Source organism: Littorina saxatilis, linkage group LG10 (genome assembly GCF_037325665.1).
Source record: "Littorina saxatilis isolate snail1 linkage group LG10, US_GU_Lsax_2.0, whole genome shotgun sequence".
Classification (NCBI taxonomy): Eukaryota; Metazoa; Mollusca; class Gastropoda; order Littorinimorpha; family Littorinidae; genus Littorina; species Littorina saxatilis.
The window spans coordinates 28,628,917-28,655,928 of record NC_090254.1 but is presented as its reverse complement, the minus strand read 5'-3'; the positions used below and the strand labels follow the sequence as shown (position 1 = coordinate 28,655,928).

The following is a 27,012-nucleotide window of genomic DNA, read 5'->3' as shown; positions in this document are numbered from 1 at the left end:
AAGAGGCCACTTTATTACGGCCTGGACACACTAAAAATCACACCTTGAGGGTGCATTGAAAGAAATAAGTTGAAGCAGGGTGGGAAGGTTTGAAGATAGATAGAGATTAGAGAGAGAGAGAGAGAGAGAGAGAGAGAGAGAGAGAGAGAGAGAGAGAGAGAGAGAGAGAGAGAGAGAGAGAGAGAGAGAGAGAAAGCCGACAGGGGGAGAGAGACAGAGAGACAGAGACAGAGGGACAGAGAGGCAGAGAGAGAGAGAGACAGAGAGAGACAGAGAGAGAGAGAGAGAGAGTGTGCGAATTTCGTCATTTTTAATCCAGCGTCAGTGTCAAAAACGTACGGTTTCCCGCGTTGAAAACTTATATTAGTCATCTCAAAAACATTTAAGTAAGAAGACGAGTTGACATTTCGACATTCTATCTGGTTTTCACCCTTATGTTGTTCACTTCAAAGCTTGCGAGTTGTTCACATCGTTTCTCTGACATTTCGTTAAACGTTCGATGAATAACCGTGGTTTTTTTGGTCATAGAAGCAGCAATCAGTTTCTCACGTGCGTTTAGTGTACACAACTTTGACATATTAAACAACATCATATACTTTATCAGTAAAAAAAAACATCGACTCGATGCACTATACATTTTGCCTGCTGTTTATTCTTTGTGCCCCACAACCTACTTCCGTTTTTGCCGGAAGCGGAAGTGATTGTGTTTGTGACTGATCAGCGGACTATATTCAAAATGATAAGAGACAATGAAACGTCATGCGAATTGACTAGCAGCACGCTTTTCCTCCTGTAATGGCTCTGCCGGATTGATGATCCCGGGTCTAAAGGATAAACATGCTCTACAATCAAGCGTCTTGCGATAAATAATAGGGAAAGGTTCCAGAATAGTGTCGCAATTCACTGAGGTTGTTGCAAGGTATCAAACTCTTTGCAAACAGAGGGAACAGTGGCACTGTCTCCAAAATGAGGCAACACTGTGAAACAAGCTGATTACACAGGATGACCCCAACAATTGCAACCCACAAAAATGGTAATAACTTCTACATCCGTTGACTGAATTGCTTTATATTTGGTGTACATTGAAGGCACATTCAGCTTCACGTAAACCATCAGTTTCTGGTCACAGACACTGTCAGGCTTTTACACACAGTACAAACACCCTTTCGTTTAAATCCTAGGTCCACTCCGTAAAAAGCGAGCATTTTTCAAAGAATTTATTTCGTGCAGTCAGACAAATCGGACGCCTCGTTTTGGCGCTGGAACTAATTTTTAACATCTCAATAATAAAGTGACAGCTTGTTAAACAAACATTCTTAAATCATAAAAGAATTCTTTTTTCATCAAAACAAGATCAGTACAATTCGAAGTTTTGAAAGTTTGAAAAAAAGGAGCCCGGAAGCAGCTCACGCAAGGTCGTGTTTCCCAAGCAGACGAATTATCTGCATAGCGCTTGGCTTCGTTGAAGACAACCGCCGCCGATAAGTTCGTGTGACTCGCAGTCGTTTGTTGCATTTTAGATTCAGAGGTACACAATAATTCGTGATGTTGCAGATACAGCGAGTCGCATTGAAATCACAAACTGACGACTAAATTTTGAAAAAAAAGGAAAGTGGATTACACGGGTTCACGATGGCTCAGGGGTAAAATAAACGAAATATGGTGTGTGGTTTACGCAAGCTAAATAGCCATTCAAACGAACTGTGTCATTTAATGCTATTTAACGCTATTGCAAGTGTGTTCCATAAGGTTAGAACTGCTTTTTCCGTGAGAAGATTTAAATCGTTCTGTAAACCATTTGAGGGAGAATGGGGCTTTAACTTCAGCTTGTGCATGACCAGTCAACATAGTAGCACATTTGGAGGTTAAAGGCACAGTAAGCCTCCTGTAAACCTTCACAGATACTGTCAGGTTTTTACACACAGTACAAACATTCCATTTGAACGCTCACCAAATGGGAACATCCTAGGTAGCGAGCAATTTTCAAATAACTTATTTTTGCGTGGTTCATCTTATCGTGAACCCGTGTGATCAAGTTTCCCTTTTTACATTTAGTCAAGTTTTGACTAAATGTTTTAACGTAGAGGGGGAATCGAGACGAGGGTCGTGGTGTATGTGCGTGCGTGCGTGTGTGTGTGTGTGTGTGTGTCTGTGTGTGTGTGTAGAGCGATTCAGACTAAACTACTGGACCGATCTTTATGAAATTTGACATGAGAGTTCCTGGGTATTAAATCCCCGAACGTTTTTTTCATTTTTTTGATAAATGTCTTTGATGACGTCATATCCGGCTTTTCGTGAAAGTTGAGGCGGCACTGTCACGCCCTCATTTTTCAACCAAATTGGTTGAAATTTTGGTCAAGTAATCTTCGACGAAGCCCGGACTTCGGTATTGCATTTCAGCTTGGTGGCTTAAAAATTAATTAATGACTTTGGTCATTAAAAATCTGAAAATTGTAAAAAAAAAAATAAATTATAAAACGATCCAAATTTACGTTCATCTTATTCTCCATCATTTTCTGATTCGAAAAACATATAAATATGTTATATTTGGATTAAAAACAAGCTCTGAAAATTAAATATATAAAAATTATTATCAAAATTAAATTGTCGAAATCAATTTAAAAACACTTTCATCTTATTCCTTGTCGGTTCCTGATTCCAAAAACATATAGATATGATATGTTTGGATTAAAAACACGCCCAGAAAGTTAAAACAAAGAGAGGTACAGAAAAGCGTGCTATCCTTCTTAGCGCAACTACTACCCCGCTCTTCTTGTCAATTTCACTGCCTTTGCCATGAGCGGTGGACTGACGATGCTACGAGTATACGGTCTTGCTGAAAAATGGCATTGCGTTCAGTTTCATTCTGTGACTTCGACAGCTACTTGACTAAATGTTGTATTTTCGCCTTACGCGACTTGTTACATTTAGTCAAGTTTTGACTAAATGTTTTAACGTAGTGGAATGATCGAGACGAGGGTCGTGGTGTATGTGTGTGTGTGTGTGTCTGTCTGTCTGTCTGTGCGTGTGTGTGTGTAGAGCGATTCAGACCAAACTACTGGACCGATCTTTATGAAATTGGACATGAGAGTTCCTGGGAATGATATCCCCGTATGGTTTTTTCTTTTTTTCGATAAATACCTTTGATGACGTCATATCCGGCTTTTTGTAAAAGTTGAGGCGGCACTGTCACAATCTCATTTTTCAATCAAATTGATTGAAATTTTGGCCAAGCAATCTTCGACGAAAGCCGGACTTCGGCATTGCATTTCAGCTTGGTGGCTTAAAAATTAATTAAGGACTTTGGTCATTAAAAATCTGAAAATTGTAAGAAAAACAATTTGTTTTTAAAACGATCCAAATTTACGTTCATCTTATTCTTCATCATTTCCTGATTCCAAAAACATATAAATATGTTATATTCGGATTAAAAACAAGCTCTGAAAATTAAAAATATAAAAATTATTATTAAAATAAAATTTCCGAAATCGATTTAAAAACAATTTCATCTTATTCCTTGTGGGTTCCTGATTCCAAAAACATATAGATGTGATATGTTTGGATTAAAAACACGCTCAGAAAGTTAAAAAGAATAGAGATAAAGAAAAGCGTGCTATCCTTCTCAGCGCAACTACTACCCCGCTCTTCTTGTCAATGTCACTGCCTTTGCATCGAGCGGTGGACTGACGATGCAACGAGTATACGCTCTTGCTGTAAAAATGCAGTGAGTTCAGTTTTATTCTGTTAGTTCGACAGCTTGACTAAATATTTTATTCATGTTTTTATTACTTAGTTAGTGGAAGAATCTTTTGTAATGTATGTTTGATGGTGTATGCTTTTAATTAAGCGTTGCTGACTATGAATGTAGATGTAAATGCTTGTATAACTGTGTTTTAATTTTAAATGTGTCAAGCGCAAAGAGCATAATTGTAAAGTTATGATGTTGCGCTATATAAATGCTCATTTATTATTATTATTATTATTATTATTATTATAAATGTTGTAATTTCGCCTTACGCGACTTGTTTACAATGTAGTCGTCAGTTAGTAATTTAAATGCGACTCGCTGTGAACTTATCTGCAATAGCACGTTATTATGTACCTCTGACTATGCACGAAACAAACGGCTGTGGTTCACACTGAGAACTCTAGCGATGGCTTTTGACTGTTCAGAGGAACTGGCGATAAGTATAAACCGTCGTCTGCTACGAGAACCACGACCTTTGCGTGACCCTGCTTCCGGGCTTTTCTTTTTTCAAACTTTCAAAACTTCCAATTGTACTGATCTTGTCTTGATGAAACAAGAATTTTTTTATGATTTAAGAATGTTTGTGTAACAAGCTGTCAATTTATTATTTAGATTTTAAAAGTTAGGTCTAGCGCCAAAACGCACCACGGTCTCTGACACTCTCTCCGCAAAATTAATTCTTTGAAAATTGCTCGCTCTTTACTGACGTAGGGCACCTAGGATGTTCCCGTTTGGTGAGCGTTCAAATGGAAGGGTGTTTGTACTCTGTGTTAAAGCCTGACAGTATCTGTGATGGTTTACGGGAGGCTTACTGTGCCTTTAACTGGTCTGACTTGTGTGCTCTTTCGAGAGAACAAATCCGAATTTGGGGATTGACTCAACAGTACGAGGTTTGAAATTGTGCGGTAGCCAAACACTCATTTCTACCTTTGAGGGTATTTGAAGGACTTAGCATACCAACCTTAGACACTCAGTGACTTGAATACAGAAATGACAGGTAGGATCAGGGCATTTCCCATGGAGTAAGGCATCCATGGTATGGATGAATTTTGCGCACCATATTGCGCAAGTCTGACTTTACAATGATCGAAGGGGGGTCATTTTCCAGTCATTTGAATGCAGCGAATATCTTAATAATTGCTGTGCATGAACTTCAGTTTGTCCACGATCATTCCACAAAGTTTACCTTCTGTGGATAAAATGGTCCGACTGGAGAGGGGGTTGTGTACTCGGACATTCAGATAACCCAAAAGGTAACAGTCCGGAGGGTTTAAATCAAGTATAGGCCTATAACCAACGTGTATAACCAACTGTTTTTTCAAATTTTTCATGCATTGATTTTTTTAATCTGCACTCTAAAACTGGCAATCTTTTTGAAGTTGACATTCATTCAAATAAATTAGAAATATGGCCGCTGTGTATTTTTTTCGATTTTTTTTTTTAAACAGAGGTAGTGCACAACGAAAACAGTGTTCGCTCAAAACAGGGGACACGCCTTTTTCTAGAAAAATACGTACACTTCATGAAAGAAAGTTGTAAAGAAAGTTTCACACAATGATTCGTGATCTTATCTCGATTTATAATGTTGAAAATTGGTGAAATGGACCACATTATCCCGGCATTTATTGTGATCACCTCACTTCTACACATGTACTGCTAGTCAAGTCTTGACCGCTCTAATAGCCCGCCGCCGCTTACGTGGGGGGGGGGGGGGGGGGGGGGATAAATACCAACACTGGGGCATTATTCTGCATCGACAACCGTGTTCTGTACTGACGTTAAACACCAAATAAATAAAGAAAGAAAGACTTCAGTAGCGGGGGTTGACAAAAATTACTCCGATCCGTTCGGGAGAAAATGAGATTCACGTGACACGGTCGTTCCTATGGATAGCCACAAATACAGTGATAAATGAGGTAGGCTACACTAATTTGAGGGAGAAAAGCATGTCAGTTTCTTGCAAGTGAAGGAAATTCTGGGGGAAATTCGATAGATCCGCTCACCCAACAAAATTCGATTCCTTCGAAAACTCAGTGATGCACGGCCGGGTGCACCGAGTGGTTACCGTTTCTTGAATGAGAAGCGAACGACTTTGCGATGAAGCAAATTTTTAAGTTAAAATACCATTTCAAGTACATAGTAAGGTCGATCATCAGTACTTTGGGAGAGACTAACTTCACTAAGAGGGGATATTCATCAGTTGTGGAGTTTATACAAGATCAACCACAGGCGGAAGGTATCGTCCACTGGACTACTACTATCACAGAAAGACTTTCTGTGATAGTAGTGGTCCAGTGGACGATACCTTCCGCCTGTGGATCAACAAGGCCCGGCGATTACGAAAACTGGGCGGGACCAGGCGAAACTTGAACCAGGCTCACTGATCATCGGTTTCACGGCTGTCACGTTTGACACTCGCTCATGAACACTGAAACCAACCTATCTTTATTTATACATAATGTACCAAAAAATCGGCGTACATGTATTCTTGAACCGTTTGCACTGATCTACTCTGTGCACTAAAGTTCACTACTGCGTCGAGCACTATGGTAGTCACTGTAGACGTTGATTCAGTGTGTGATGCAAACTGACAATGCCCAAGGTTATAAACTCCAATCGTACCCCCCCCCTCCCCCTTGGTGTAACTCGCCTGTCTAGTTTTATTTTTTACCAGCAGCGTATTCTGTTATTGTTTCATGGGTTTGTGCACAAAGGAGAGAAGTACTGACACAATATTTGCCTGCGTCGTCAGTTATGGTAGTCATTACAGGCGTTGATTTGAAACCTTCGCGGTTGAACTGATTATGTCTGGGCGTAACAGCGCCATTTACAGAACTCATTTATTTTGAAGAGCGAGCAAAAGCGAATAATGTTATGCTATGATTACCATGTAAAGATTATATTTCATAAATAGTTCGCTGATGTGAGTTCGAAACTAACATAGAGGAGGAAGTAAGTGCCAGCTTTTCATACGCCATTTTCGGCGTCATTGCGATTTCCGCTTTGGTTTCTCCGAAAGAAAATATATTTTGTGAAACGATTTACACTATTAGAGAAGTAAGTATGACACGACAAATATTACTTCCTGAATAAATGTACAGAAAATATGTTTATTTATTAAAAGTTAGTGGAAAAAGTGTGTAAATACGTTAAATGTCTCCGTATATTGTCGTCAAAGACTGAAACGAAAGAGCATGTGAATTGTGATACGTGAGTCAGACATTTTCAGTTTCACTTCGTGAAATCGACGCAGTTTCATTCAATTTCAAGCTCGAAAAAGTCTGTATTAACAAAACTATTAGTTCCACTGTACAATCTGAACTGCCCTTTGAATAACTGACTGATTCCCATATTTCAGCCGACACAATGGCTGACGACTGGGGTACATTGGTTGCAAAACAAGAACAAAAGCTTGTTGAAAAGGTACACTTTTGTTATTGTAGTCAATGTAGATGTATCAATTACAGAAATGTATATTTAGTTGATTGTCGAGAAACTACACAACAGTACGATTCTTTCATGGGAAATGGAGTTATTAGAATCGGTAATTTGTCCATAGAATCTGAATGACAAAATTAGTCTCTGATAGTGATAGTGATACTGTTGTGTTATTCACAGGTCACTTTCGTTTGATATGTATATTTTGAGGTTTGACGTCATAAGTCATGCATGGCTGCCTTTGAAGAGAAAGAACAGTGGCGTGTAACTGTAACAGACAGATTATATTATATGCTATCGGAAAACAATTTGCTTTTGGCGAACACTCCTGGTGTCGGTCTCCTTTGTCTGAATGGCAGAGGCCTGTGCCCTTGCTCTCAAAAATGCAGGGGTTCATATCCATGTCGGACATCGGACATACACGGATGTTTTTTCCAAATGTCTTATACATTTTTAATGCAAGAGGACATCTATTGTTTTTGTCACAAAGTGGTCATTGTCCGATTATGCTGTCATTTGATCCGGACATGGTCAGTACTTTCCAATTTACAGTAGTTTGATTTCCTATTTTATCAATGTTTTGCGAAGCGATGTGTCTCTCCAAGCAGACGAAAATTGGGGAGACTTTATGTGCTTTTTATAGAGAAGAGCTTCCAAGAGTCGCAACTCCAATCCGGTTGACAGTTGCGGTTTTTCTCTCCAAAAAAGCAACATGCCGCCGAACCGAAAATTGGTGCTAGAAAAAAAGGCCAGAAGCGCTTATACTTCAAATCTCTGCCCTCATCAGCGGCTAGTACCACTGAAACTGAGCTCCCTCTGGCCTCTGAGCAGCCAGAGCCAGATGAAACCGTCGCTCTAAAAAGTGAAACTTCGGCGCCGAAGGCTTCGTTTCAAGCTGGCCAACTTCATTTTGAAGAAAAATGTCCATGCTTGTGTAAAAAGAAAATGGACATTAAAGTTTTCGTATCTTATCTTATCTTATTCCAATGGGTGTCGCACCTTTTTGCCAAGAAAGTTATTTTATTTGTTCTGTTACCTTTGTGACAAGGAACTAGTCAAGTTTAATTAAATATACGTTTTGTCACGAAAAAAAAGTCCATTGATTTATTTTTGTTCAGGACAAATGTCTTATCACTTTTTCATTGTCCAGGACATTTGTCCTCTGCCACCTCTCATGGATGTGAGCCCCTGAAAATGGTCACTCAAGTACGCCAACAACAAACCTGGACATTGCAAAGAAGTCTTGAAAGAATAATTATATGAGTTTGTTGGATATCAAGATTTGGTTTGTACTGTTAGATTTTGAAGGAATCTGTGAGTGTGAACATGAATGTAATTGGAAATGTGACGCTTAAAAATGTAAAAGTGATTCAACTTCAAGACTCAAGTTCTCAAGAATATTTATGTTTTTGTATTCAGGTTGACACTCTCAGCATTAGACAGCCCCAGGCCAGCAGCAACAGTAGTGGAGGTGGCAGCAGTAGTAATACAGCCCCCGCCACTAACTCCGTACCCGCGGCAACGCCATCAGGGGACAATGCCGCAGCTCAGGCGCCGTCACAAGGAGCCAGCGGTGGTGCTGCCGCTGCTGCTGCCCCTGGGTGGACAGAGGAGGTGGAGGAAAAAGGTGGGTTGATTTTTGTCTTAGGCCAAAACAAAAATAGTCTGTTTACGGTATCCCGACCGACCCGATTTTTTCAAGGGACCCTAGACTTTTTTTTGGCATTTGGGGAAGAAAAAAAAATTAAAAATTAAAAAAAATATAAAAATAAAAAGTCTTTGTTTTTTGGCAAAATAACTTAAAAATATGTTTTTTTGGGAAAAAGGAAAAAAAAAAAAATCCCGACCTACCGACCCTATTTTTTTGCTCATGTTACCGTAAACAGACTATTTTTTTTGGGGGGGGGGGGGGCCTTATTAGTAAATACATGAAAGTGTTGTTGTTTTGTTTTTGGCTCACGTACGTGTAGCCTATGCGATCGTAACTTTGTCTGTCTGTGCGTGCGTGCGTATGTGCGTGCGTGCGTGTGTATGTCTGTGGTAGAAACTCTAACATTTGAAGACGTCACATTAAATTGACGTCACATTATGACGCAAGAGGGTTAGACGTCACGCGAAGGAAGTACTGAAAGTCTCGGTCATTATTATTTTGAGCGGGCCGAGACTAGTTGGCAGTCGTGTCCCTGTAAGTAGGCTACATGCAGACAGACAGATCTAGATCTAGTGTCCCGCTTTCTTGCACAGTTTCACCTATGCTCTTTCTGTGTGTGTGTGTGTGTGTGTGTGTGTGTGTGTGTGTGTGTGTGTGTGTGTTACTGTTTGTCGATTTCTTACGTGAGCCTTGATGGCTTCGCCTCTTGTTTAACATATAAATGATATTTTCAGGGTTTTACAAGCAAAATTTGGCACACATAAATGTTGAGCGTAAACATCAGTGTTGTTCTCAGGCTTGTACTTGTCTGATCTGTCACATTGTGTCGACCCCTGTCTGGTTGACCGTTTGTCAGTTTTGACATGAAGGAGGTTCTCTGAGGAACAATTTGTTGTAGCCAGGACATTTGGAACCGTACATATTTTTAATCTATACTACATGTACCCATCATAAAAAAACCTAAGCAGATGCGTTTGAGTGCAGATCTATGTAATAAGGCCGTTTATCGTAAACCCAGTTGTGTGACTGGAAAGGTCATTCAATCCCCCTACCGCAGTGATGTACATTTTAGTCGGTCTCCGGTCTCTGACCGATCCAATTTCCCCAGGACCTATAGCTTTAACCCGAGCAGGACACAGGTCCGATTAACCTACAGAAGAAGTGGTCAAGGGTCCGATCGTTTTTGACAATGAAGCGGACATGCGGACTGTTCAATTTTCAAGAGGAAAGCTTGTTTCGGTTTTGCCAAGCGAAAGTAAACACTGCGTGAGGAAAGCTGGTTTCGGTTTTGCCAAGCGAAAGTATGCACTGCGTGTGACACGCCGTAGACGGTGGCACGCCCAGTTTTTTCCACCGCAGGAACAACACCCAATTCGTTCCCCCGCAAGACGAACAACATGGTAGGTGTCTCCAAATTAATGCCTTAAAATAGTAGATAACCAGACTTTCTAGTATTGAAGTTTATATCATACTGTTCGGTACTTTATTTTGCATTGGATCAGCTAGTTGTCTTACCATTTACACTCTCGTGTACTACATAAGAGAAGAAATGTCATCAAGACAAGTCAGAAATACTGTCTCCCACGTTAAAAATGTTGAAATAACACAAAGCACGGTCAACAGAAGGGCTTAAATCTTTTTGCTGGTCAAAGTCAAACTACTTGTGGATACTGCTCTTCATTTTTAAGTTTAAGCTTACCTTAGTTTAGACTCACGATCGGTTCAAAGATCAACAGTGAAATTTGACGGGGTAAGATCCCCCGCAGCTTGGTCGATTTGCCTACTACGCCCCACCGCAACACTAGGGTAAGATCCCCCGCCCTTATGTTTATCAGAAAAAAATGACATACAGCTATAATTTTTGTGTAAATCCACTAATTATGGATGTGATTGGACTCTGACATCTTCAGATGTACTCCAACATTTGGCACGAGCAATAAGTCACCGATTAACCATTGTTTTAGTGTGTGTGTGCGTGTGCGTGTGTGTGTGTGTGAGCGCGTGCGTGCGTGTATGTGTGTGAGCGCGTGCGTGCGTGTATGTGTGTGTGTGCGTGCGTGCATGTGTGTGTGTGTGTGTGTGTGTGTGTGTGTGTGTGAAAGAATTGCACATAAATATGTCCACTTTACACAGGAAGCTGTGAGGTTGTTACTTTTTGCTTTGAGTCCAGAGATATACTCTGACAGGCATGCAAGACTTCATATGATGAGGAGAATCGTTTGTACTTGAAGGATTGTGCTTTTTAACAAAGCAGAATTATAAAACAAAAACAAAAAGGACTCAACTCTCTGTCTTTTTTCTTTTTTTGTGGTCATAAACAAAACAAACCTGATTAACTGCGTGTCATATAAAACTGTCGAGCACACTTATTCTTGAATGTTATGGAAATTAAAAGAAGTTGTTCTTCTGCAAGTGTGTGAATGTAGGCATTATAGTAGCCTATATGTGTTACAGCGATGTTAAATATGCTGTTCCATGTAAACAGATAGTCTCAATAGTGCAGTGTGTGGGGTTTGCACACTTCTTTTAGACTTATTTTTTTTCTCAAAAATGTGACTCATGTAAAAAGATTTTTCCATTTCTTTACCAGGTAAAAATCATACATCATACATTACATCATAGTATTTCAGCCACAATAAAGTGTAACCACCCCCCACACACACACAAGCACACACACACACACACACACAAACACACGCGCACGCGCACACACACTGGACGCACACACAGTCAATGAGAACAATGTTCTTTTAACTGTATCACTCTTTTCTTGGACTGATATTTTTTCAAAGTAGACAACGACCCCCCCCCCCCCCCCCCCCAGTTCAACTCCATAGGAAATCAAACAAAACCACACACAAATTACTTGACCGCACTTAAGTGACTAACACACACACACACACACACACACACACCCACACACACACACACACACACACACATTCTGCAAGTACAATTGTCTTTAAAATGTATAACTCAAGAACGCACATAAAAAAATAAACAATCATAGAACGTGATTGTCAAACCATTCTGTTTGAACTTCAAAATGAATGTTAACTGTTGATTTTCAACACAACCTTGCCAGTCAAATTAAAAAGAATGTTTCCGTGTCACAGTGTTGTTAAAAAAGAAAAGGGATTTACATACTTTTTACGCTTTACATTTGAAATAAACAACATCAACATTCCTTGTTGTCTGTGTGTTGTCTGTGAATGGAGCGACAGAACAGGATAAATCTAAACGAAATCATGGTGTCAAACAGCAGTTTCCATCTTGTTGAGCCCGACGCCTATGCCTGGCAAGACCAGAGCGATGCTTATACCGCTTCATGCACGCATTGCATGAATAAGCGTAGCCAGCAGAGTGGGTGATTTGGTGGTCACGAAGATACTTTCTTCTCATGAACGACTTTTGACAGGTTTGGCACTCAAACCCCGGCTTTTCACCCAGACATATATGCTTGTCCAGACTGCGTTTGTGTGCGTAAGATTTTTTGCAAACACCACACTGGAAAGGTTTGGTGCCTGCATGTTTGTTCATATGAGACTGGTAATCTACCTGTCGACCAAACCTCTTGTCACAAACTATGCATACAAAACGAGATTCGTTGCCATGTTTCTCACGTTTGTGATTGTCCAATGTTCGCTTGTGTTTGTATGCTGATCCGCATTCGTCACACAAATGGAGGAGACCAACCTTCTTCGGTGTAGAAGTCTGTAAAGGGACTGTCTCACCTTTTGTCACCTCACTACTGATGTCTATAGGTAGCTGTCGATTACTTCCCCAGACACCTCCCCGGCAGATAGCGTGTGGTCGCTGGTCTCCATCTGTCAAATAAAAACGCTTCAAACGGGTCAGTTTTGCTGTGCATGATGTGCTTTTTCAGCGCGCATGTGCGGGGGGGCGTAGTAGGCACTCCGGCAAAAATGCGGGGGACCTTATCTGGTGTCTGCGGGGGACCTTACCCACTGAGAATCGAGTACCACAAAATAACGCTAGATTAGAGCAGCTTATCCACGATGCTGGTGCCCAAAAACGCGCATACAAGGCTGCAAGGTATCGAAGATTAAACTGTGAGTATTAAAATAGTGCTTTAAATGGTAGTTCTAGGTTAATTTGTACGAAATTGAGACCTCTCTGTATAATTTTCACGGACTTCGGCAGAAAATCGAACGCCACTGTTCACGAGTACACAACAAGACATAAGTTACATATTATACATATAGCCTGGGCAATTCTGCTTCAGAATATCTATACTTGATAATGTGATTTGCCACAACGTACCTTCACAGGGCAATTCCTTTGCGAGATAACAATTTTGCTTCCGTGTGCGGGGGAACGAATTGGGTGTTGTTCCTGCGGTGGAAAAAACTAGGCGTGCCACCGTCTACGACGTGAGTTTGTTGAGTGAACGAGGCACCATATGGGATCTGATTCTTTGAATTAATTTATCCTCAAGTTGGATCAAGAAGAAAACAAGTCGCGTGAGGCGAAAATACAATATTTAGTCAAGTAGCTGTCGAACTCACAGAATGAAACTGAACGCAATGCCATTTTACTCGTAGCATCGTCAGTCCACCGCTCATGGCAAAGGCAGTGAAATTGACAAGAAGAGCGGGGTAGTAGTTGCGCTAAGAAGGATAGAACGCTTTTCTGTACCGATCTTTGTTTTAACTTTCTGAGCGTGTTTTTAATCCAAACATATCATATCTATATGTTTTTGGAATCAGGAACCGACAAGGAATAAGATGAAAGTGTTTTTACATTGATTTGGACAATTTAATTTTGATAATAATTTTTATATATTTAATTTTCAGAGCTTGTTTTTAATCCGAATATAACATATTTATATGTTTTTGGAATCAGCAAATGATGGAAAATAAGATAAAGGTAAATTTGGATCGTTTTATAAATTTTTTTTTTTTTTTTACAATTTTCAGATTTTTAATGACCAAAGTCATTAATTAATTTTTAAGCCACCAAGCTGAAATGCAATACCGAACCCCAGGCTTCGTCGAAGATTACTTGACCAAAATTTCAACCAATTTGGTTGAAAAATGAGGGCGTGACAGTGCCGCCTCAACTTTCACGAAAAGCCGGATATGACGTCATCAAAGACATTTATCAAAAAAATGAAAAAAACGTTCGGGGATTTCATACCCAGGAACTCTCATGTCAAATTTCATAAAGATCGGTCCAGTAGTTTAGTCTGAATCGCTCTACACACACACACACACGCACACACGCACGCACGCACACACACACGCACATACACCACGACCCTCGTTTCGATTCCCCCTCGATGTTAAAATATTTAGTCAAAACTTGACTAAATATAAAAAGAAAACCGAACCCATATGGTGCCTCGAGTGCATTCATTGGCTCAGCAATAAATCGTTTAAACCAATGGGAACCACCCGTGCATGTTCGCACATGCGCAAGGCATTACTTTTCGTCATAATATCCGGAAAAACCGTTGTACGTTCGAACGAAAATAAAACGAAAGAGAAACGACATGGGTCCGAAAAAAAAGCTCAAAGCAGATAAAAATGAAAAAAACGTTCGGGGATTTCATACCCAGGAACTCTCATGTCAAATTTCATAAAGATCGGTCCAGTAGTTTAGTCTGAATCGCTCTACACACACACACACACACACACACACACACACACACACACACACACACACACAGACACACACACACACACACACACACGCACATACACCACGACCCTCGTTTCGATTCCCCCTCGATGTTAAAATATTTAGTCAAAACTTGACTAAATATAATCAGCAGACATTGATGTCCATGCTGCGTTCGCCAGCCACTGTGGCTTCAGCTGAACCAACAACAACGTCAACCGAGAATTTAAACTGAAAAATCTTTTTAAATGCGGTTTTACGAGTCGTGTTTTTGTCCTATTGAAATTGCAATCTCAGGACACTGTGTCCTATTGATTTTCAGTCTTCAGGACAATTGTCCTAAAGGCTGCTAGAAAAATGTACATCACTGCTACCGTATTCAGCAAACAGATTGATTTTACATGAGGTAGTGTCTATACAGTGGAACAGGAAACACAGACGCCCCTGAAAAGAGTACGATGCTTGAGATTTTAGTTCGATTATTTTCATTTATATTTCTTCATTGATCATCTGTCAATTTTGTTGCATGTATATAGAGGTGAAGAAGGAGGAGGCCTCCCTTCTACACAAGCTACTTCACTCCGGGCTAATCAACTCTAAGAACGACATTGAGGTTCTCCGCAAAGATCCAAACTCTCCCCTTCACTCTGTCAAGTCTTTCGAAGCCCTCAACTTGTAAGTCAGAAAATGTTATCATTTCTTGCGTATTGTGTGTGTGTGTGAGTGATAAAAGTGTGAGTGTAATGGATAAAACTAAAAGTTGCTTTCAAAAACAAACAAAAATCCAAAATAATTCCACCCTGTACAGAAAACATCCCGACTGTTGATTGTTGGTATGTATGCCCAGATGGAGGGATCATATACATCCCATGCCAGGACCAATGTGAGATGATGAGCTAAATCGTATACACAGGAAGAACTGTGCTTTAAATTGGGTTGTTTTTGATCCATGGTGTTATACAATCATGCTGACCTCCATTTTTGCTGCAGAAAACCGGAGTTGCTGAAAGGTGTGTACGACATGGGTTTCAACGCTCCGTCCAAGATTCAGGAGACGGCTCTACCCACGTTGCTTGCTGACCCGTAGGTTTGCTTTGTCTCCTTGTCCGTTAATTATTTTTGAGTCACTTGAGAAAAAGTGACTCTATGTAATCGGTCAGTGTTAGTCTGTCCGGCCGGCCGTCCGTAGACACCACCTTAACGTTGGACTTTTCTCGGAAACTATCAAAGCGATCGGGCTCATATTTTGTTTAGTCGTGACCTCCAATGACCTCTACACTTTAACGATGGTTTCGTTGACCTTTGACCTTTTTCAAGGTCACAGGTCAGCGTCAAAGGAAAAATTAGACATTTTATATCTTTTCTCGGAAACTATCAAAGCGATCGGGTTCATATTTTGTTTAGTCGTGACCTCCAATGACCTCTACACTTTAACGATGGTTTCGTTGACCTTTGACCTTTTTCAAGGTCACAGGTCAGCGTCAAAGGAAAAATTAGACATTTTATATCTTTGACAAAGTTCATCGGATGTGATTGAAACTTTGTAGGATTATTCTTTACATCAAAGTATTTACATCTGTAGCCTTTTACGAACGTTATCAGAAAAACAAGGGAGATAACTAGCCTTTTCTGTTCGGCAACACACAACTTAACGTTGGGCTTTTCTCGGAAACTATAAAAGTGACCGGGCTCAAATTTTATGTGAACGTGACTCATTGTGTTGTGAATAGCAATTTCTTCCTGTCCATCTGATGCCTCATATAATATTCAGAACTGCGAAAGTGGCTCGATCGAGCGTTTGCTCTTCTTGTTATTTCAAATTCTCATACTGAAAATTATCCCATTGTTGGAAAGTTGACATCACTTCCTCCTTGTGAAAAGCTATCAGCAACAACAGTCGTTCTACCCAGGTGTGCGCATGTTAAGATTGAATGATCCACTTGCACTTATGACAGGATAGCCAAAGTCATTTACGTACCATGGCAATAACATAGTGGCAGGACATGAGACTGATGAGTACTTTCTCTGAGTTGTCACATAAAGTTGACCCGTGTCTGTCCCGGCCTGGATTCAAACCTGTGACCCTAGGATCACAAGTCCAGTGCTCTACCAACTGAGCTACCAGGCCCTAATTGTGCATTAAATTACATATCCATACCCAACTCACAAATAGCAATTAACTCTAGTTCAGTGCTGGTAACGCTGTACGCGTCCCCTTGGTAACCAAGGGAGACCACTCTAAAAAAGAAAGTGATCCATCCCATAATGCCCGACTATCAACAGTCAGACATCCGTATGCGTGCGCATACGCCGCCATCTTATCATTCCACTCTCAGCGAGCGACGTGTCTGGTCGCGTTTTGTTGTACGCTCCGGCTGTGTTCAGCCTTGGTCTTTGTTTCCTGACTTTGACTTCGCCCCTTGGTCTGCCGCCGAGCTTTGTCAATACCCTGGCTGTTTTTGGGTGAGAGATTTCTTGTTTTATGTAACTTTGGCGACGTTTCTGTCGCACGTTGTGAACTTGTAAAATTTTTCAGTTCGAAAATTTTTTGTGAGTTCGTTTTGACATGGCGGAGTGCGCCAAAAATAGGACTAGTTCGAGACAGGCTGCTGCTTCAGCTTCTCCGGCTGCTAGTTCTTCTTCCTCTAAGAGAAGTTCTTCGTCTAGAAGAAAGAGTGATGGAATTTCCGCCACTTCTCAGAAAGAACCGGGAAATGTAGGATGTGATGTTGATGTTGTTGTTGACAAGCCTTCGCCCGCCATTTTGTCCGCTAAGAAGGACAAGGTCACACGTAGTGAAAAGGATAAGGATGTTGTTAAACCGGTTGTTTCGCCGGGGGCCCCTGGTGATTCAGGTGTGTCTCCCGCCGATATTGCGTCATTGCTTTTGACTTTAAGTACACAGGTTTCTACTTTGGCGGCCGATTTGTCGTCGACGAAAGCAGAGATTCGCGCACTTCCGGCTGGCGTCTTCGATGTTTCTTCCTTGGGTAGAGTCAGGTCTTCACCGACTCCTTCCACTTCCGGTTTCGCTTCAGCTCCTGCTGCGACTTCCGCTGTGGCTGCTCCTATTGTGGTTCGGGCGGAGGTACATGCGTCTCAGCATGCTGATGGACGGCGGGTGTCCCTTCTGCATGGGCCGGTGCGCTCTAAAGGTATGTCTAGCCCTCAAGTTACCAGGTTCTCTGGTGACGAGGGTTTGCGATCACAGGAGAGAGTAAGCCACATGCGTGGTGAAAGCCCTCCTGCAATTCCTGGCCAATGGCATTGCGCCGATCCAGCAGTTGCAGGGAGCCCTGTGAATCGTAAGAACGCTGCATATACCTCTGATTCAGTGTCGGGTATGCCGGTTCTATTTCCGTCCGGGGGGACGGATGGTGGGCGTGACTCCGAGGACTTTGCAAGTCTCTCTGGCGTTGGCCCACCTGGCTGTGATAGCGACCAGGAAGGAGGGTTGGAGGAGGGCAATGCCACGGCTGTGGATGACACCCTTCTCAACCTGCCGTTGAAGCTGTCGAGCGCGGTGGCTCAGGCAGCGAAGACGGCTTCCAAATACTTTCCGGAAGGGGTGGTGAGAAGCAAGGAGAGACTTCTGCCACCCAGGTCGGCTTTTGACGATTTCCGGGCTGCCAAGAATGATTCTGGTCAGTTCCGGTTTAAAGAGTCTTCCTCAGTTGCCTATGTTATGGCAAAGGTTTTCAAGGGAAGGAACGGACCGGAGGTGCCGTTGTTGTCGCAACGTGGTGATGCACCCGAGGACGTTCTCCCGTGGTTGGCCAAGGCGGGGGATCGGGCTGTTTCTGGTATTCAGAAGTGGAGGCTCGTCCCCCGGCCTGTTAAGCTGATTGAGCATTTCGCGTTACCTACGGCTGTGTTGCCGGTGACGCCTGAGCTTGCTTTGCTGCGTGAAGTCGGTTATGGTTCTAACACTGTGATTCCGTGTACCGAGTCTTTGATGACGGCTCTTGAGGATGCAGCGAGGTCGTTGCTTGAGCTGACGTCAGTGTCAGAGTCTCTGCAACGGTCTCTTTCGAGGTCGATTGCGACCTCTCTGGACCCCTTTGAATTCAGGTTCGACGCTTCGGCGCTTGACGTGTCTACCCTTCTGGCCACTTTGGCCAAGGTGACAAGGGAACAGATGTCGATTTCAGCCAACCTTTATGTACATGCAGTGCACTCAAGAAGGTCGGCGTTTTTGGCTGGGTCAAGGATTTGTGATAAGTCCACGATTGAGGCCTTGAAAGTGTCCCCGTTCTTAGAGGGATCGCTGTTGGGTCAGGCCTCTTTGGACGCTCTCCAGAAGGAGACAGCGGACGCGAGGGACCTCGCTATAGCCCGCATTGCCTTTCAGGGTTTGCCTAAGGCCCAGGGCAAACCTCAGTTTCAGTCTCAGTCACGGACTCAGACGCAGTCTACGGCCAAACCTCAGACATCCTCGTCTGGTGGTGGCGGCAAGGCACAGAAACAGTCGTTCTCTTCAGGGGGTAGAGGTCGCGGTGCGCCCTACCCCAAGAGGGGTCAATCCTTTGGTGGTTCTAGGGGGTCGGGGCGCAAGCCCCACCCCCAATGAAACTCCCCCGAACAGGCCTTCCCGGTAGCTCCCGCACTAGTTGTGGCGGGCGGCCCGTCCAGGGCCCTCTCTTCCTGGCTGCAGCTAGTGGACAGCAAGTGGGTTACCGGGATTGTTCGTTCGGGGTTCAGGCTTCTCTGGTCAGGGGAAAAAGCACCTCTGACCAGGATAATCCCGCTTTGCAAACCCCCCAGGGATCCGGAGGCGAGAGCCGCGGTGCAAGGGGAGGTGTCAGCCCTTCTCTCGAAAGGGGCGATAGAAGAGGTCTTGGACTTACGGTCCCCGGGGTTTTACGGCAGACTGTTTGTTGTACCAAAAGCCTCGGGGGCTTGGGAGACCAGTTCTCGACCTGTCAACTCTGAACTTGTATCTCCGGACGGTGAAGTTCACTATGGAGACGCCGGCCTCTGTGCGAGAGGCGCTTCGTCCGGGCGATTGGGCTACCTCAGTGGACCTTACGGACGCATACTTCCACGTCTTGATGCACGTGACGGACAGGAAGTGGTTGCGCTTCCGCTGGGGAGCCAAGGCCTACCAGTTCAGGGCACTGCCGTTCGGCCTATCTCTCGCGCCTTGGATATTTACCATCGTGGTGCGTCAGCTCTGCGCTCTTGTGCGCAAGGAGGGCGTGCGTCTGCGAGCTTATCTGGACGATTGGCTGATCCTACATCAGGACAGAGAGTTGTGCCACGTCCATACTCGCATGGTGCTCAGTCAGGCTGCCCAGCTCGGGTTCTCTGTGAACCTGGGCAAATCAGAACTGGTTCCATCCCAGACGTTCACTTACTTGGGGATGGAGTTCGATACGCTCAGATGGTCGGTCCGCCCGTCTCAGAAGAGGGTGGCCAAACTTCAAGACTTGCTCCGTGCGCTTCACGGAGAGAATCTGGCCAGTGTACGGGTTCTGACATCAGTACTTGGCCAGATGGAGTCTATGGCTACTCTTATCCCACTGGGCAGGGTACACAAGAGGCCGTTTCAGGCAGCTCTTCAGGCCCGGTGGGATCAGTCAACCCAGGGGTGGGACACCCAGATTTCTCTGGGAGACTGGTTTTTCGAGACCACGCAGGTCTGGCTTCTTCCCTGGGTCTCACAGGGAGTCCCGATAGTGCGCCCGGCGCCAGAGAACGAGCTGTTTACCGATGCTTCTCTGACGGGGTGGGGAGCGCACCTGGGGGAGCATGTGGCGTCGGGGGAGTGGAACCTGTCTCTTCCCACGCGCCATATCAATGCTCTGGAGTTGGAGGCTGTTTCCTTGGCCCTCCAAGCTTTTCTGCCGTTCGTTCAGAACAGTCATGTCAGGTTGCACACCGACAACAGGACGGTCGCGGCTTACGTGAACAGGCAGGGCGGAACGAGATCCCTCAGCCTTTCAGACAGTGCGTGCCTCATTCTAAAGTGGTGCGCTTCGCATCATATTCTGCTGTCAGCCATCTTTCTGAAGGGCAGCTTGAACGTCCTTGCAGATGCGCTGAGCAGGGGGGACAAGGTGGTCCATTCAGAGTGGACTCTGTCGCACCAATCCCTACACCGTCTTTGGGAGCAGATAGAGAAGCCTCAAATCGATTTGTTCGCAACTCGGTATTCAGCGAGGCTACCTCTGTTTGTATCCCCCTTCCCGGATCCTCTGGCGTGGGGCGTGAATGCGCTAGAACTGGATTGGACAGGGCTGACAGCTTACGCCTTCCCTCCGTTTTGCTTGTTGGGCAAAGTTCTCAGGAAGGTCGACCTGGAAAAGCCAGCGCTGGTTCTGGTTGCCCCACTTTGGCCAAGCCAGCACTGGTTCCCGGACTTGCTGCGACTGGCGGTTCGACCGCCTATCCCCATCGCAGTAAGAAAGGGAGAACTTCTTCAACCCAGGTCGGGAATCCCTCACGAGAACCCTCAGGCCCTCAACCTTCAAGGGTGGATTCTGTCAGAAGCGCTATGCTTAAGGCAGGCGCCTCTTCTGCCACTGTAGATTTTGTGAAGCATGCTCATAGGAAGTCAACCAGTTCGGTCTACTCGTCTCACTGGGCCTCTTGGGTGAAATGGTGTGGTCTTAACAGGGTTAAACCTTTGGCACCGAGGTCCATGCAGGTGGCAAATCATTTAGCCTGGCTAGCTGGACAGGGGGGGTCAGCGTCTTCCCTTCGTGTTAGAAGGTCCGCGATTTCGTCAACACTTAGGCAGCTGGGACATAAGATTACTCTTGATGGGGTTGTCGCTAGCGTTATTAAGGGTGCTGCCCTTAAAGCCGCGCGCGTGAAGTCTTCGCTCCCTGCTTGGGATTTGTTGCTTGTGTTGAGATTTTTGGCTTCTAACGAGTTTGAACCGTTACAGTCATCTAGTTTGGCTAACTTGACGCGCATGGCGGTTTTGCTAACATTGCTCGCGACGTCGCGTAGAGGGAGTGAGGTGCATGCTTTATCCGGCTTAGCTAAAGATATTGCAACCGAAAAAGATGGTTCCATATCTCTTAAATTCAGGCCTGAATTCTTAGCAAAAAATCAAAAACCAGGTCATATGTCTCCTGTCGTTAACATTCCTGCCTTGAGCAACATCCTTGCTCCTGGAGATCTTGACATAGTTAACTGTCCGGTCAGAACGCTCAGCGTTTACCTGTCTCGAACTAGGTTCATTCGTTCAGAAAATCAAAAGTTGCTTTTTATCTCTCCCAATACAGCAAGGGGCAAAGATATTGCTAAGGTGACTTTGGCTAAGTGGGTATCCACGCTAATAAGGCAAGCTTACGCCTGGTGGCATACTCAGTCCGGAGAGGTTAGGGCAGTACTTCCCCTGACCTCGGCAAGAACGCATGAGGCGAGAGCATGGGCCTCCTCTGTGGCAGTGCTCCGTTCAGGCCGTCTGGCTGACGTTTTGGAGGCGGCCTATTGGAAATCGGAGGATGTCTTCATGAATTATTATCTGAGAGACATCTCCTCCCTGCGGCAAGATGGCAGTTTTGCACTGCCTTCTATGGTGGCAGCAGGACAAGCTCTTCTACGTTGATGTTTGGTGAGTACCCGCCACCTATAGTAGCAATCTGCTATTTGTGAGTTGGGTATGGATATGTAATTTAATTAAAAATTTTAAGAGTAAATTTTCATTTAATTAATATACTTACCCAACTCACAACGTTTATTCCCTCCCACCTCCCCGCTGTGGTTGGTACTGGGGTCTAAAAAAGAGTGAGTTGGGCTTCGTTTTGGAATGATAAGATGGCGGCGTATGCGCACGCATACGGATGTCTGACTGTTGATAGTCGGGCATTATGGGATGGATCACTTTCTTTTTTAGAGTGGTCTCCCTTGGTTACCAAGGGGACGCGTACAGCGTTACCAGCACTGAACTAGAGTTAATTGCTATTTGTGAGTTGGGTAAGTATATTAATTAAATGAAAATTTACTCTTAAAATTTTTAATTTATTTACATTTATTTTGTAGCTAGGAGGAACATTCTCATTTGCGTAGGTCCCTGCGGCAAAGGACAAAATGAAGACAAATGCGCGTTAGTGAAACTTAGAGAATAATTGTAATATTGATTGATTATATATATGAACCATCAGAGTAATTTTGCACGTACACGGGGAAACAAGTAGCCAAGAGGGTCATTTTAGCAGAGACTTCCAAGTTACAAAAATTTAGCAATTTTAATGTTTCTGATGGCGGTTTCCGTTTTTGAATGTTATGGGGGAAACAACAAAACCACTTGTGTGTACACTTGCAGGCCAGTGAACATGATTGCACAGAGCCAGAGTGGAACAGGGAAGACTGCGGCCTTCGTTCTAACCATGCTGAGCAGAGTTGACATCAGTCAGAACTATCCACAGGTAGGTGCAGGGGACTGTAATTTGTCTTGTTTTATTAGACTGGTGCCATCTGCTTGGAAGTTGAAGTGTATAACACAGCCGTGAGTAGTGGCTTGGTATTGACTGGGATTTGTCTTGTTTTCTTAGACTGGTGCCATCTGCTTAGAAGTTGAAGTGTAGGACACAGCCGTGAGTAGTGGTTTGGTATCGACTGTGAATTGTGTCAGGTTGTAGTCAGCCTGTCGCCTGAATGACACAGAATTTAGCATATGTACATCTTGAAATAAAAATCCTGGAAGGAAGGAGGTTGTGTCTGCAACCAGTTTTAAGTTGACAGGAAGACGCTCATCCAGGGAGAACCCTTGTGATGCATCTGGAACATTCCTCCCCCAGACTTGAAGCCTTGTTTGCGCCTGTGCAAATTCTTGCAAATTATTTTGCATAAATGTTTGCTTTACAATTGTGCAGAAGTCTGACTCATCAAAATGCTGTCTTCTGTTTTGTACACTTGATTATCTTACTCCTCACAAGACTCTCTTCGCTTGTTGTAAACTTGATTCGAATTACAGGGGTTGCTGCGACGCAAGGCCTCTCCAATGAGAAGACACCTCCCAAGAAAGAATACCTGCTACAGTCTCTTATTGTGACCAAAATATTCCTGTCAAGTGTCGTGTCATGACAGGACACTGTCAATGTAGGACACTGCCAGTTTGTCCTCAAGGGTTGCAAGGACCACTGTGTAGAATACTTGTGTTTGTGTGTGTGCAGTGCCTGTGCTTGGCACCAACGTATGAACTGGCGATCCAGATTGGCAACGTGGTGAAGAAAATGTCAAAACACATGGTGGGCCTCAGTATCAGATTTGCCACGCGTGGAGAAAGAGGTATGAACTTGCAGATATGTAAACTGTGAGAAAAATGAATGTAATTCTGTCTGTAAACAGTGTGAAAGAACTATGAACTTCTTTCTGTAAACTTCTGTCTGGGGGGCTGGGTAGCTCAGCTGGTATAGATAGCACTGGACTTGTGATCCGCGGGTCACGGGTTCGAATCTGGGTCGGGACGGACACGGGTCAACATTATGTGCCGACTCAGAGATGGTATCCATGTTCAGATTGTTTCACCCCTGTGTCACCACTGCGGCACGTAAAAGACCTCGTTTATTCTGCCGTAAGTGCAGTTGGCTGATTGCACCTAAACACACACACACCTGGGTAGTGCGACTGTTGCTGCTAGATTTTCACTGGGAGGAAGCGACCTGAATTTCCCAGCAATAAAGTAGTAAAGAGTTTTGAACTTGTGTCTGTTAACTGGAGGAAGAGGTACAGCAGTCCCTCTCATGAAGGGACACCCTTGGGCCATAGCAAACATGTCCGTACATTGCAGGTGGCCGGTCACGGGAGGGGTGACCACACCACCCCCTCCCCCATGGTCACCCCTCCCCCATACACTCCCACAGAGACACACAAACAACATGATTGAGTCTATGCTAACCACTTCTTGTGGCTACTAAACGATTACATCCAACTCCTAATATTTTTTTAAACGTTCTGTAAAATATGATTTGTATGAATGGTGTTGGAAAGAAGAGATAAAATAAATCCTCAAGGCAGTGAACGCACTCACCATGCACTGACATCATACGAAAGTAGCCACACAAACACAGCACAGAGGCTGGGGTGCAGATGCTTTGCGAGAATAAGCATTGAAAACCAGTTTGAATAAAAACCAGCAGATAGAGCCGCATGTCATAATCATTCTTCTTGTCTGGCTTTATTGACTGCATGCCGATCTTGTGGCAGTGACTTTTCACTCTTCAGTTGGAAATACACTGTACACTAGAACAACACCGATCTCACTCTCCCTCACTGCCTACCTTAAGCCCTGACAACTGATACTTGGAAATTGTGGAGAGGAGGACAGCTCTATTTCTCTCCAGTGCTCTTCCTGCTGACATGCAGTGACACCAGACACCCGACTGAGTTTAGCCAGCTACCCCTCACCCCCCCTCCTCTCTCTCTCCCTCTCTCTCTCCTTCCCCCCAGCCATGTACTGTTTGGGGTTGTGGCCAGAGAGGTGTCACCGGCTGCCAGCTGCACTGTTCACTCAGAGCAAAACCATTTAACTGTGTCTAACTTTTGACAAAGCAAGACAACTGAAGGGTTCACAGATTAGGTAATCGACTCACTGGTCAAGACTGAGGGGAAACAAGAGTATCTTATCAATGAAAGGTTACACACAGGCACGCGATGGTGAGAACTGTACCCCCCCCCCCCCCCCCCCCCCCCCCGCCGCGGGTTAGGGGGAAGAATTTACCCGATGCTCCCCAGCATGTCGTAAGAGGCGACTAACGGATTCTGTTTCTCCTTTTACCCTTGTTAAGTGTTTCTTGTATAGAATATAGTCAATGTTTGTAAAGATTTTAGTCAAGCAGTATGTAAGAAATGTTAAGTCCTTTGTACCGGAAACTTGCATTCTCCCAGTAAGGTCATATATTGTACTACGTTGCAAGCCCCTGGAGCAATTTTTTGATTAGTGCTTTTGTGAACAAGAAACAATTAACAAGTAGCTCTATCCTATCCCCCCCCCCCTTTCCCCATCGCGATATAACCCTTCGTGGTTGAAAACGACGTTAAACACCAAATAAAGAAGGAAAGGTGAGAACTGTGGCCGATTTTTCACTCTCTTTCTTGGAGGGCCTTCATCGACTGTGGCTTCTGTTGTTTACGTCCAACAGACAAGAATAAAGAGCACAGTGCAGTTTCATGTTGGCATCTTCGCATTTGAAATCAAGAAAGTGCGTGTACTCCACTCCTGACCTGAACTACCCCCCTTCTGATGGGTACACGTGCACCCAAGTTAAGAGACTGTCATCAAGCCTTTGCGGCTGTGACCTTTGTACCAAGAGCCGGACTGCTCTGTTATTGATTTTGGTGTGGTGAAAATTTGGCGATGGTCTGTCCGTACAATGCAGGTATGACCTGCTGTTGGGACCGAAAATGAGTGTCCGCGTCCACGTTTTGCAGGTGGCCGTTTAAGGGGGGGGGGGGGGGGGGGGGGGCGTACATTGCAGGGACTGCTGTATAAACTTGCTGTAGAAAAAGAGGTTTGTGTTTGTAAACGGTGGGACAATAGGCATGAACTCACACACACACAAAACAGACACAAAAACAGAAGTTGGAATCCAATGTGTGACCATAACTTTGCTGTGTTCAGTGGAGCGTGGGCAGCCCCTGGAAGACCACCTGATCATCGGCACACCCGGCACGGTCATGGATTGGTGCACACGCCACAGAGCGCTGAACCTGGAGAACCTCAAGGTGTTTGTCCTGGACGAAGCTGACGTCATGATCTCCATGCAGGGACATCAGGACCAGTCAGTCCGCATTCAGAAGTAAGTTGTTTTCATTGTTGTTAGATCTGTCCGCATTCAGAAGTAAGTTGTTTTCATTGTTGTTAGATCTGTCCGCATTCAGAAGTAAGTTTTTTTCATTGCTGTTAGATCTGTCCGCATTCAGAAGTAAGTTGTTTTCATTGTTGTTAGATCTGTCCGCATACAGAAGTAAGTTGTTTTCATTGCTGTTAGATCTGTCCGCATACAGAAGTTGTTTTCATTGCTGTTAGATCCGTCCGCATACAGAAGTAAGTTGTTTTCATTGTTGTTAGATCTGTCCGCATACAGAAGTAAGTTGTTTTCATTGCTGTTAGATCCGTCCGCATACAGAAGTAAGTTGTTTTCATTGCTGTTAGATCTGTCCGCATACAGAAGTAAGTTGTTTTCATTGTTGTTAGATCTGTCCGCATACAGAAGTAAGTTGTTTTCATTGTTGTTAGATCTGTCCGCATACAGAAGTAAGTTGTTTTCATTGCTGTTAGATCCGTCCGCATACAGAAGTAAGTTGTTTTCATTGCTGTTAGATCCGTCCGCATACAGAAGTAAGTTGTTTTCATTGCTGTTAGATCCGTCCGCATACAGAAGTAAGTTGTTTTCATTGATGTTAGATCTGTCTGCATTCAGAAGTAAGTTGTTTTCATTGTTGTTAGATCTGTCCGCATACAGAAGTAAGTTGTTTTGTTTGTTCGTTCATGGGCTGAAACTCCCACGGCTTTTACGTGTATGACCGTTTTTACCCCGCCATTTAGTCAGCCATACGCCGTTTTCGGAGGAAGCAT

The 27,012-nt window shown here is 43.9% G+C and overlaps 1 protein-coding gene across 2 annotated transcripts in view; it reads left to right on the top strand.

Annotated features, from left to right (window-relative positions):
• Positions 1-6,710: 6,710 nt before the first annotated feature.
• LOC138978559 (ATP-dependent RNA helicase DDX19A-like) overlaps positions 6,711-27,012 on the top strand; it is a 36,559-nt gene continuing 16,257 nt past the window's right edge. The window contains exons 1-8 of one of the 2 annotated variants that reach the window (XM_070351303.1): positions 6,711-6,805; positions 7,107-7,171; positions 8,606-8,813; positions 15,017-15,155; positions 15,471-15,563; positions 22,759-22,861; positions 23,609-23,723; positions 26,056-26,233. In XM_070351303.1, the coding sequence (XP_070207404.1) occupies positions 7,115-7,171; positions 8,606-8,813; positions 15,017-15,155; positions 15,471-15,563; positions 22,759-22,861; positions 23,609-23,723; positions 26,056-26,233 (893 nt within the window). In that variant the 5' untranslated portion in view covers positions 6,711-6,805; positions 7,107-7,114. The remainder of the gene's footprint in view (positions 6,806-7,106; positions 7,172-8,605; positions 8,814-15,016; positions 15,156-15,470; positions 15,564-22,758; positions 22,862-23,608; positions 23,724-26,055; positions 26,234-27,012) is intronic. The other variant, XM_070351304.1, reaches the window with a different exon arrangement.